At 45.6% G+C, this 13,411-nt stretch overlaps 1 protein-coding gene across 1 annotated transcript in view; it reads right to left on the bottom strand.

The window, feature by feature from the left end:
- Nucleotides 1–2,138, bottom strand: part of Stab2 (stabilin 2) — a 183,156-nt gene extending 181,018 nt beyond the window's left edge. Inside the window, exon 1 of the mRNA XM_012948648.2 lies at nt 2,061–2,138. Within this exon, the coding sequence (XP_012804102.2) occupies nt 2,061–2,138 (78 nt within the window). The remainder of the gene's footprint in view (nt 1–2,060) is intronic.
- Between the last annotated feature and the right edge of the window lie 11,273 nt (nt 2,139–13,411).

Raw genomic sequence — 13,411 nt, 5'->3', positions numbered from 1 at the left:
AAGACAAGTGTCACCCTTCTCATGGGGAAGGGAGAAGGAAGGGAATGACTTGCTCAAGGCCACTGGCCTTCTGATTCCTTAATTAGCTCCTTCTCTTCTTTGAACCCAAGTGGCATAAAAAAATAATTAAACCTCTGTTTTTACTGGAAGCTTCCATTTTGAGATCATTTGGAGACAAAATAGCCCTGGAATGTTCTTTATGGAATAGTAATGGATATAGTTTGGATTAATTCCCTTTAGTTATCTTGACACCATTCCATATTTTCAAATTAGGATTTTTTCAATGGGGTCTGTCCCCGGTTAGGTGGGTAGGATGACTCCCTTTTAACAATTCCTTTTAAGAGTCTCATGCTCTACCTACTGAGCTAGCCAGGCACCCTGACAAGTAGTAGGTCCAATTTACTTTCTTTTAAAGGAAATTCTCTGACCCTCAGTTGTCTTTTTCAAATGGAATGGCAAATTAACCTCTTACTCAGTGTTTATAAACTTCAACAAGCTGGATAGCAAACTCGGCTTTAAATACCAGTCAAGGCCAGATTTGTGTATGGGAGCACGACCTTGGTGGTGAAGATGATGGTGAGTGATGCCAACCCCTACTATTTGTGGAGCACTGCTTGGGAAGAAATGAAAGCTTAGAGGTATCACCTTACTTACTCAGGGATGAAAAACTAGTAAGGTGTGGAGCATTGTAACTTTCCTCTAAAAGACTTATTTTTGAAGATTTTTAAAAAAAAATGTAAATTAAGGGCTGGAGAGATCTGAAATACTTGTTAATACAGAAACATGGAAACTACAGCTTAACTTCCGCCCTCCCCAACGATGGTAACTGACGTGTCATTGGCCCATGTTCCCATGAGAAGGAGCAGCAGAATGTGGCTGACTGGAGTGAATGAATTTCTTGTCGCTCTCAACAAATTCATGTTTGAGACGTATTCTTAATAGATCTGAAGTTGGATATTGTACAATACATGTTAAATACATCACCCCAGCCTGCCTGTCACTGAATACTTGGCCTCACACTGGGATGGCAGCTGTGTGAGCGGCTCTCAGGGCCATGGTGCTGATAGACTGGGCAAGGGTTGGGAGGAAGATCACCCTTGTCCTTTCTGTGTAGCTCTGTGGAGGGCAGGAGGGATGGATGGACGCCTGAAAAACTGTGCCAAGTACTGTGATACTTCCTGCCCTGAGCAAGCTGTCATCCACCCTGGGGTTCCCCAAAGCAGCTCTCCACAGCCATGGTTGTTTTTTATACTTGCAAAGACAAGATGGTAGGTAGTCACAGTGACCAAATGACTAAACAGACAAGCTCAGAACATCCAGATCTGCTAGAGAAAAGGGAAGGCTTAAACCTGAGATTCCAGCAGTAGAGTTTGAACACTGGAATACAAGCAACTGGATCAACTCATCGCAGAAAGGCTTTTAGGATCTTTTCAAAAAATTACTTGTGCCGGACGCGGTGGCACACGCCTTTAATTTCAGCATTCAGGCAGAGGTAGGAAGATTGTCATGAGTTCGAGGTCACCCTGAGACTACATAGTGAATTCCAGGTCAGCCTGGGCTAGAGTGAGACCCTATTTCAAAAATATCAACCAAACAACCAAACAACCAAAAAAAAAAAAAACAAAAAAAAAACCCCAAAACCAATTATTTGTGAACACACACACACACACACACACACACACAGATAATAGGTAGGTAGGTAGGTAGATAGATAGATAGATAGATAGATAGATAGATAGATAGATAGAATACCCAGAGGTGTACCAGGGCTTCTTGCCTCTGCAAATGAACTTCAGATACATGAGCCACTCTGTGCATCTGGCTTTATGTGGGTACTGGGGATTTGAACCCGGGCCGGCAGGCTTTGTAAGCAAGTACCTTTGACCATCTAGTCATCTCTCCAGCCTTCATTTTTAGAATCTTATTCTCACAAGCTTTCTCTGGTTTTCATGAAGTCCAGGTAGGGGTTTTTATACCATCATGATATGGGAAAATAAAAACTTTTTGGATACACCATGAAGATTATTAACAAGTAAAACAATATGAACACTTTGTCTTACCTTTCCTGTAGCTTCAGCTTGGGAGCAGGCATTTTGTACCACCAACCCAAAAAAGAAAAGGGTTAATTGTTGTATCATGGTGAGGAAATGCTTGCTCCTCCCGCCAGGCACCTGTCAGAAAAATTTAGCTATTTGCACTTAGTTTGATGAGCACCCAACAGATTCGTTCTCATGTCCTGTGTCTACTTTTCCCTTTCCTGGCTTGAAGCAGAAGATAGGTGAGACCCGCCTCTAGACAGGAGCAGGGGGAGATCCAGGGCCTTGGTGGAATCAGTTACTCTGAGCTGTATATACATCCTGCCTGAATGACAGGATTTCCTGAAGGGGCCGAGGCAGAGCCCTGACCTGGGATTTCTGTGCTTTGTGAAGCTCCCAGTTGTGCCTCCCACTGCTCTGCTCCCTTTGTACGGGGCCTGCCTGCTGCCCTCAGCACACTGTGGGGCCACCTCTCTGTCCAAGTGCAGAGGTCCAGGCTTGCTGCAGGGAGGGTTCGCCTGAGTGCCCACCACCAGGTACAGCCTCAGGCACGGACAGAATGATCCAGAAGTCTGGTCCTTGCCTTGGAAGAGGATGATAACCTGGGCCTCAGTGGTCATCAGACTCCATGGAGGTGTCAACAACTGCTTTTCAGCTCATCTTTTTTTCTCTTCCAGGTCACTCTAGCAGCAACTGACTGAGCCTGTTCTTCTCTTTTTAAGTTTTATTTAAGATAGAGAGTGAGAGAAAGAGAGAGGGAGAGAGAGAGAAAGAGAGAGAAAGAGAGAGAGAGAGAGAGAGAGAGAGAGAGGGAGGGAGGGAGGGAGAGAATGGGTGCACCAGGCCTTCTAGCCACTGCAAACGATCTCCAGATGCATGCGCCACCATGTTTTTCTGGCTTACATGGGACCTGGAGAATTGAACCTGGGTCCTTAGGCTTCACAGGCAAGCACTTAACTGCTAAGCCATCTCTCCAGCCCATCTTAGCTTAATTTTTGAGACAGAGTCTTTTAATGAATCAGCCAGACTAGCTAGCCAGAAATACCTAAGGATTCTCCCATCTCTTCCTCTTCAGCACCAAGACTGTGGTTACTTCCCCTCATGCTAGCATTTTTCATGGGTGCTTGGGATTGAACTCAGGTCCTCATGCTTATGTAGCCAGCATTTTATCCTCTGAGTCATCTCTCCAACCCCCTGAATGCTTTTTTTTTTCTCTCTTTCTTTCTTTCTTTCTTTTTTTTTTTTTTTTTTGAGGTAGGGTTTCACTCTAGTCCAGACTGACCTGGAACTCACTATGTAGTCTCAGGGTGGCCTTGAACTCACGGAGATCCTCCTACCTCTGCCTCCCCAGTGCTGGGATTAAAGGCGTATGCCACCAAGCTCGGCTCCCCTGCACCTTTGAAACATTTTACTGAGCATCATCTAAGAAACTTTCCTTGCTCTTCAGGTTCTTCAGAGACAACCACAGGTCTAAACAGGAAGAAACAGAGTTCTGCTCGTCCCTTGGCTCAGTGGGTCCCACTTTAATGTTCATTAGAATGCCTGGGGAGCTAAACATCCCCCATTCCAGAGCAGCCACAGCAGAGCTTCTGGGAGCTGGGCACAGGTGAGGGTTTCTCTAGGCTCCCTGGCTTGTTTCCTTTGCATTGGACAGTTGCTGGAGGAGAGACATTGATCCAGTAAGATTCATCTGTTGCGGTAGCCGTGTTACCTCAATCAATATGCCAGGGAAATAAGTTGGGAGATTCTCTCTGATAAAGATATGAATAAAATATGCAGGGAGCTTGGACTGGTCTAGGTTTCTAGGTGTAAAAATGAAATGAACTCATCCTAGAAGTCCCGTTTTTTAAAAATATTTTTATTTATTTGTTTGCAAGGGGGAAGAGAGAGAGTGAACCAGCAAGTGCCAGGACCTCTTGCTACTGCAAATGAATGCCAGATACATGCACCACTTTGTGCATCTGGCTTTACATGGGTCCTGGGGAAATGAACCTCAAGTCATCAGGTTTTGTAAGAAAGTGACTTTAACCACTGACCCATCTCCCGAACCCTCATATTAGCACATGAAACTTACTAGCTTCTACAGCACTGCAGAAAACGTTCTCCTGTTCCCTCAGCAACCATTTACTGCCAGTAGCTCTTCAGGAAGGCATGAAAACCTCATGACCTCCTCCATTTTAGATAATCTTCCAAGTAAGATTCATTTAATCTTCACACTGATTTAATGCATTTCGGTATTTATTTAAATGTAAATTATTGAATCTGCCTTACTGAATATCCACCATAGCCTAATATATAGGTATACATAATATAATATATTCCTGTTGTTCCCATTTTATAGATGGCAAGACTGAGACAGAGCAAGGATGTGGAACTCATCTGGGTTCGCCATAGAGAGCAGTGGCGGGGCTCTGAACTGAGGCAGTGTTGGCCCAGCGTTGGATGAGGAAGTTGTCGCCCAATTTGATTTGGCCCTTCAGGTACTTAAGTAGAATTTGTGGGTTGGCCTATAGGGTTGGAGTTATGCTTACTAAGTAGAACAAGCCCAGCTGTCCACACGGGGAGGAAGAGTATCTTTTGTTTTGTAGGAAATAAAAAAGAGAGCAATGTTCATTTTATTTATTTATTTTGCAGGTTTTTGCCAAACTGAAGCTGGACAACACACAGCAGGTAGGAGTCCATCCTTCTTGAACATATCTCTAGAAAGCTGAAAAGGACTCCACAGACCTAGACTTTTCTTTTTAAAGTAGTAGTTTGGGAAGGGCCATTTTTGTAGAAGGGATAGCTTACTATAGCTTGAGATCTTCCTTCCACAACTACTGTGGCTCCTGATAAAATTTAGGCTCTGGCCACTTTGGATCACACAGACGTGGCAACACAAGCTTTGAGAATCTCAGGTCGTGGCTTCAGATGTATTAAACGTGGTCTCTCCATAGGAGAGAGAGATATGTTTGTCCTAACTTCAAGATTTCTAGCTGAGTACGCCTTCTCTGTGGAATCCAGCTTTGTTAAGCAAGCAGCTTGACATTAGATTCAGCATTCTTTTTTATCTACTCACTGGGCAGAATTCTTGGACCTGAAGCATCTTGGCCAGGAAACTGCTGCTCTTTTCTCCTTCACATCTGATTGACAGAAGCAACCCAATGGCTATTTATGCTCCAAAATATGGAAATCATTTAAAAGAAATTCACACACTTTTTTGTTTAAAAAAACTCCACTTTTATATTAATTACATACTTTTTTTCTAGCTTTATCCTTCTCCTCTCTCTGTGTGAATCAAGCTACACTTATAATCATCCATAGTTTTCCATCTAAAAAAAATTACCTCTGTTTAAAGATTTCTAAGAAATATCTTAAAAATATTTTTATTCATTTATTTGTGTGCACACATGTAAGAGAAAGAAGGGGAGAAAGGAGAGAGAATGAATAAGAACAGGTGTGCCAGGATCTCTTGGTGTTGCAAATGAACTCTAGACACATGTGCCACTTTGTGTATCTGGCTTTATGTGGTTACCGGGGAATTGAACCTGGGCAGGCAGGCTTTGAAAGCAAATGCTTTTAACTGCAGAGCTATCTCCTTAGCCTTCTAAGCAATATTTTTTTGCAGAGTACCTTCCTTTACTTTGTTTGTGTGGACATAGGTCATATTTTTTTTCTTTTCTCTTCTCTTCTTTTTTCTGAGGCAGGGTCTCACTCCAGCCCAGGTTGACATGGAAGTTACTTTACAACCCCAGGCTGGCCTTGAATTCATGCTGATCCTCCTACATCAGTGCTTGGATTAAAGGCATGCACAATCATGCCTGGCTTAGATATAGGTCATATCTAACAAGATGATTTGTTTTCTTGGTTGTTATCACAGTAAATTTTTCTTGTTCATTTATTCACTCGACAGCCATTTAGGGAATGCCACACACTCCTCTGGGCTCTGAGAACATAGTGGTAGATAAGCCCCAGTGCCGCTCTGTGTATTACAGCTCCCGGCATACTTTGGTGCATACAGCCTCACTTGAGTATTTGGGAAACGGAATTGGTGAGAAGTCTTGTCTTCGCTTGGCAGGTGTGAAAGTTGAGGCTTAAAGAAATTGAGTGACTCATTCAGGTCAATAAGGTGATGTGAGGAAGAGCTAATGAGCTTACTCAAGTCACATGCTCTGTCTGTTAGGGTGGCCCACCATGCTGATGTCTGATGTCTACACAAAGAATGGAGGACCTGTGATCCTTCTAACTCAGTCACTTAAAAGCTGACCTGATGGGCTGGAGAGATGGCTTAGTGGTTAAGCGCTTGCCTGTGAAGCCTAAGGACCCCGGTTTGAGGCTCAGTTCCCCAGGTCCCACGTTAGCCAGATGCACAAGGGGGCACACGCATCTGGAGTTCGTTTGCAGCAGCTGGAAGCCCTGGCGCACCCATTCTCTCTCACTCTCTCACTCTCTATCTGCCTCTTTCTCTCTGTCACTCTCAAATAAATAAATAAAAATCTTAAAAAAAAAAAAAAAAGCTGACCTGAGCTGGGCTATCGTGGCACACATTTGATTCCAGTACTTGGGAGGCAGAGGTAGGATTGTTGTGTACTTTCAAGGCCACCTGGAGACTGCATAGGTCAGCCTGGGCTACAGCGAAAACTTACCTTGAAAAACCGAGAAAAGAAAAGAAAAGAAAAGAAAAGAAAAAAGAAAAGAAAAAGCTGACCTGAAACATGGCTGAATTTCTCACTCGCATAGGCATTCTTGGGTAGGACTGAAAATGGTGGCTCACTGAGTGAGTCTCAGTGGCCCGTTAGCCTATAGTAGCAGACAGCTTCAGGTTCTCTGAGATGAACTTCCAGATCAGGCACAGTTATGGAGGAAGAGATATTTATTGAAGTTTACAGATCCAGGTGAAGTTCCGTAATGGCAGAAGAAGCTGGCCTGCCTTCACAGGTCCAAGCAGAGAAAGAGAGAAGCATAGGCCGCAGCAGGGCTAGACCCTGATAATCTCGCCTCGAGTCAGGCAGGAGTGAGGCTGCTCCCTCCGATTGATCCCCACCCCCACTGCCCGGGGCACCTGGATGTCCTGATAAGACTTTGTTTTCACTTTCCCTAGAGCCTTGTGACCTTTTGCCACTTGCCCGGAATGTCCCTATATGTTAACAAGGAGGTATTAGCCAGCAGCCTTTGCACAGCCAATTTCCCTACAACCCGTACCCTTTCCCGCCACTACTTAGACCACATGATCCTTTCCCGCTCACCCAGAAAGTCCCTACATGTTAATTAGGCATCAGTGGGACCTTTGTACTAACCAATCCCCTTATGACCCGTACCTACCCATACCTCTTCCCGCTCCCTCACAAATGCTTATAAACCCATTCTCCTGATGAATAAACGAGCTGTCCTCTGACACAGTCTCCCAGGTGTTTCTTCCTGTTACACTCACAGCCATTCAAGACCCTGCTCCGCACTTGCCTGGACGCTTCTGGGATACTGATGTGCAGCAGCCACAGAGGTGACCAGGAACCACACTTACTCACTTTTTTTCTCACTGTTTTTTAATGTTTGTTGTGCATGTCTCTAATTAGAACACCTGCCAATGGTAGGCAGGGAGTTTTGTGTAGCTAACTGATCTGTCACAGGTTTCCAGAAGGTTGTGTGAACAACAGTGTTGTTTCCCTTTCCAGTGAGTAAAATTGGTTCAATTCCTGAAAATGACATTCTCAAAGGAGATGTGCAGGCCTTCTAGGATGTTGGGGCGGGGTGTAGGGTGCTGGGAGTATATAAGATTTATTGCCAACATGGATTTATTCACAGGATTTCACCAGCCCACAGTGGCAGGGGGCAGGTTGAACCACATCAAACAGGCACTCTCTACGATCAATGTGGGCTAAAACCAGCAAGTTCATATGGTCTGCCTTAACTCGGGTTCTTTAGCCCTATATGTGATTAGGAACCACCTCACACCTTCAATCTTTATAGAGCGGCCCTCTTATATCATCATTTCTCAGAGAGTATTTATTTATTTGTGTGTAGTATGTAAGACGGTATGATGTACCCAGCACATGGGTGTTAGATTTGCATGTGTGCAGAGGTCACGGGAGGACGCTGGGCGTCCCCCTCTACTCGTTTGCGTTGCTTCTTTAAGATGGAGTCCCTCACTGTGTCTGGTGTTTTCATTTTTCTTTTCAGTCAGACTGACCAGTGAATCCAAGGAATTCTGATTTTCCTGTCTCCCTGCCCCCCTTACAGGACTGGGGTTACAGGCATGTATGGCCATAGGACTCGACTTTGTATGTGCATGCTGGAAAGGTGACCTTGGGCCCTCCTTCTTGCAAGCAGTCCCGCCTACTGCGCCGTCCCCCCGTGTCATCTCCCTGGGTTGCGGTTTTAAAGGAGGACTGCTAGAGTGAGAGAGCAGAGCCTGTCAGTTTGCTCTGGGCGGGATAGCGTTGAGGTCAAGTGGGGAACGCAAAGAAGGATGAAGGAGCCAGCGGACAAATGTCCACACTTTCTCCTCGTCCTGTGTGCCTGTCTGGTTCCTTTTTGTGGCACTTTGTGAGGGCAAGTAAGTCCCCGGTTGTTATTAGGAACTGTCAGGGCAATAGGGTTTCCTGCATACTCATCAGATCTTGGCACTTTCATGAGTCAGCTTTCTCAAGCAGGGGATATGTCTAAACACATGCACCCCTGCCCTCATTGCCCTTTCCATTTCCTCTGTTAGTTTAAATCTTTCCACACAGCAAACCTGTGTGTGTGTGTGTGTGTGTGTGTGTGTGGTTTTTGCTTTTCCTTTTTTTTTTTTTTTTTTTTTTTTTTTTTTTGTGGAAACCAGTCAGCAGGACCTTCAGGGGCAGAACTGTTAAGTAGGCAGTTTCCTTCAGCTTCCTGCCCTTGACTTTCCTTTCCTTCTCCTGTTCATTCACTAGCAGGTTCGCCCGTTCCCAGGATGCATTTCCAGTTGGGGCATTATTTTATGATAGGCAGAGCTTATTTCATATTTGCATAGCCACAGTAAACATTTACATCCCATTGTCCCAGTGAGTTTAAAAAAAATAATTAATTACTTTGCAAACAGAGAGAGAGAGAGAGAGAATGGGTGTGCCAGGGCCTCCCGCTGCTGCAAACAAACTCTAGATGCTTGTGCCACTGTGTAACTTTATGTGGGTACTGGAGAATGGAACTCGGATTGTTAGTCTTTGCAGGTAAGTGCCTTAACTGCTGAGCCATCTCTCCAGCCCCCCAGTGAATATTTTTTTTGAGGCAGCGTCTCATGTAGCCCAGGCTGGCCACAAATTCCTGACCTTTTTGGTTCCACCTCCCAAGTGCTGTGGTTTCAGCTGTGTGTCACCATTCCTTGTGTATGTGACTTTTTTTGTTTTGTTTTGTTTCTTTCTTCCCGTTTTCTCACCAGAGATTCCAGAATTCCTATTGATACTGCCTTTAACTGGGAGGATTCTATTGTGAATCCAAATACTTTCCTCCATCCCAAACATCCCTCCTTGGAATAAGTTAACTATGATTTCTTCCTTGCATCATATTTTGGGATTGTTTTTTTCTTTGTGTGTAAAGAATGTGTGGCGTGTGATGTACATATGTGTTGTATGTATGTGTGTGTGCAGATGCAGATGCCCCGTGTGCACGCATGCAGAGGACAGAGTGGAATCTTGAGTGTCCTCTTTCCTGGAAATGGAGTCTGGTGCTCAACCCACAGCTGCCATTTTTTTTGCCATTTGTCAGTCAGTGAGCCGCAGTGATTCTCTGGTCTCTGCCCGCCGCAGGACTGGGGTTACTGCATGTGTGCCATGCCTAGTTGCTCATGTGGGTGGTCCGAGGCCCTCTGAGGCCTCCCACTTGTGCAGCATGCCCTCCTGCCCACTGAGCCTCTCCCAAGACTCTCCTGCTCTCCCCGGTTCTACTTCTGACCCGTGCAAACGATAGTTCAGAGTTCTCGTTTTAATATTCATGTGTGCACAACTTGAGACTCCGCAGTGACTTGGAATGAAGCCAAGGCCTCTTACTATGGCTCTGCGTTCTCCCTGATCTGATCTTGACTCTTTTCTCAGGACTCTTCCTGGACCAATCTAGAAGTTATTCTGTGGTCCCCATCCCCCCCCATTATTCTGGGTCTCCAACACACCAATGATAGTTTCCATCTTTGGCATTTCTTATTTTTCCCCAAATATTTTTATTTGACTTATTTTTTTGAGGTACAGCCTCACTGTAGCTCAGGCTGACCTGAAATTCACACTGTTGTCTCAGGGTGGCCTCGAACTCACAGCAATACTCCTACCTCTGCCTCTCGAGTGCTGGAATTAAAGGCATGCACCACCACATCCGGCTTTTGACTTGTTTTTATGAGGGGAGGGGAAGAGGGAGGGAATGGTGTTGCAGAATCAGGTTCACATTGTTGGTAGAAATCACCCAACAAAGAGCAGCTTGTGGGAAAAAGAGGTTTATTTTGGCTTACAGGCTCAAGGGGGAAGAAGCTCCATGATGGCAGGGCAAATGATGGCATGAACAGAGGGTGGACATCACCCCCTGGCCAACATATGGTGGATAATAGGGACAGGAGAGTGTGCCAATCACTGGCATGGGGAAATTGGCTGTAACACCCATAAGCCCACCTCCAACAATACTGCCTCCAGGAAGTGTTAATTCCCAAATCTCCATCAGCTGATAACCTAGCATTCAGAACACCTAAGTTTATGGGGGACAGCTGAATCAAACCACCACAAGATCCAAAAGCACACCCCCAACAATACACTTCCTCCAGGTGGTGCTAATTCCCAAATCTCCATCAGCTGGGGAACCTAGCATCCTGAACACCTAAGTTCATGGGGGACACCTGAATCAAATCACCAGGGCCTTTAGCCACTGTGAATGAACTCCAGATGCATCTGGCTTACATGGGTACTGGAGAATTGAACCGTGGTTCTTAGGCTTCGCAGACAAGTGCCTTAACTACTAAGCCATCTTTCTAGCCTCATTGTTGGTGTTTTCTCCAGCTGTTTCTTCCGCTTGAAATGTTCCCTCTGCCTGGAGTGATCTTGCCCCTGACTATTGCCTCATTGGCTCTCCCCATCTCATTTAAATATCCCCCCTCATAGAGACCCTTACACCCTAATCAGTGAGGGCATTCAGCCACTCCTTCACACCACTCAATTTTAGTTTCCCTCATGGTATCAAGTCCATATGCTAGTATCTTGTTTGTTACTGTCTATCTTTCCCTATGGAAATTTCAGATCCAGGACACTAATTTCCCGTGTGTGTCTCCCCCACCCCATGTGCCTAGCACATGCCTGGTACATGGTTACAAGGCTACACATTGTTGTGGATGAAGTTATGCACCTGTTTTATGTGCCCTGCGCTTTATGTAATGGTGTCCCTTAATCTTGTCAAAACCTCCCCCGGAGGCTGGGGTCACAGCTCATCAGCAAAGTGCTTGCCTGACAAGCATCCCCAGCACCCACATAACAACCCAGGCTTGGCATGTGTAGCTGAAATCCCAGCACTGGGGAGGTGGAAACAGGAGGCTCCCAGGGGCTCCCGGGAGCTTTCTGACCAGCCAGACTGGCTAGTGAACTCCAAGCCAGTGAGACAGCCTGTTTCAAGGGAGTGGGGTGCTGTTCCTGAGGAACGACCCTGGAGGTTGTCCTCTGGCCTCCACACATCCACATGTGCACATTCATTTGCACACACATATGAACACACATGCAGATCACAGGTGCAGAAATATACACCCATGCCTAGCATTTGCTGCAATACCATGTATATTTACTTTTTAAGGAAGTTTTTTTAAATTTGACTTTTATTTATTTGAGAGAAAGACACATGGAGAGAGAGAGAGAGAGAGAGAGAGAGAGAGAGGGAGAGAATGGGCATGCCAGGGCCTTCAGCCACTGCAAATGAACTCCAGACACATGCGTCACCTTGTGCATCCGGCTTACATGGGTCCTGGAGAATCGAACCTAAGTCCTTCGGCTTTGTAGGTGAGAGCCTTAACCGCTATGGCATCTCTCCAGGCCCTACTAGGTATATTTAATAATTGCCTATGCTTTGTATATATACAAGTCATTGAAAAATATATGGAGCAAAATTACTTACTACATGCTTTGGAGACAACACTAAATTAGAAGGCAATAACTAAAGCCTAGAAACTGAGTAACGGCTCATTGTGGCATGTTTGGAACCAAGGGCTTTGCCTGGGAACCATTCTGTCTCCAAGCAACATCCCCATTCCTCACTTCACTCTTACAATGGTAGGAATAACCACCTGGTGGCCCCACCCTCCTGATCTGAACTTGACTCTTCTCCCAGGATTCTCCACGCCACTCTCCCGGAGGATTGTGTGGTTCAAAGGGGTGAATTAATGGGACTCTGGGGGAAAAAAAAACACCATTTATATTTTCTTCCTTATCATGTAGTTTTAGTAAAATAAGGCTGAGGGATTCTATCAGGAGACACAGGCCAGCAATACACACACACACACACACACACACACACACACGCTGCCCCATGTGACATGTGTTTCTCCCTTCTGCAGCAAAGCTGTCTTCTGCTGTCCCCCACACTTCCCCAAGCATCACCCACAGAGGGCTTGGCAAAGGCGTGGAGAAGGCGGAAGGAAGATTTTGCTAGAATGAATCCCGGCCTTCTGGGCTTGGCCTGTCAAGTAAAGAAGCCAATTGTGAAAAGCAGATCCTGTGGGGTAAGTGGGGTAACGTGTCGCTGTCAGAGACTGTGGCTTCTGTCTGTCCGGAACAGTGACCCCATGTGGCAGTAAGGACAATGACATGGTCTGTCTCCATTCTTCTAGCTTAAAAACTTTATTGAACCTCCCCCCCTCCTTTTGGATTGTCTGATCCTTTGGGGTCGGGTGGTGTTGTGTATTATTATAGGAGGATAAGAGGGGTAGAATATTCAGGAAAGAGAAACTGGATTTCATGTCAGAAAAGGTTTTAGGACTTTGGGTCCTTGAGAGGGGATTTGAGAAAATGAAACATTTGCTCTGGTTTATGGAGCAGGTCATGCAGGTGACATTCTAGAAGAGTGAAAGTGACATTTGGGATTTGTTCTTGTCCCTCCCAACACCTTCCAAGAGAAGTCTTTCAGTCACAACAGATGGCAAGGGCAGCTCTGGGTGGTCAGCGGTTTAAGTTGTCTGTGAGTCTGGTTGCTAGTCTGTCATACAACAACTCCCACAGTGGATGTGGAAACAGCAAGTGGCAAGGCCAGGGAGGGGAGGCATGAAGGGAAGGAGGGCTTCTGAGAGTGGGGCAGAGGGAGAAGCTGGGTCCTGCAACACTGCTGTAGTAACCGTGGCAAGTATTTTCATAACCACGTTGGCTGGGCTGAAGTATCCCCAGCCTTCACTTAAATTTCTTGGGATCTTCAATACTATGGAGAAG

This window comes from Jaculus jaculus, chromosome 6, assembly GCF_020740685.1.
Source record: "Jaculus jaculus isolate mJacJac1 chromosome 6, mJacJac1.mat.Y.cur, whole genome shotgun sequence".
NCBI classification, from domain to species: domain Eukaryota; kingdom Metazoa; phylum Chordata; class Mammalia; order Rodentia; family Dipodidae; genus Jaculus; species Jaculus jaculus.
Note: the sequence above shows the minus strand (reverse complement) of the source record. Positions and strands in the feature narration are given on the sequence as shown.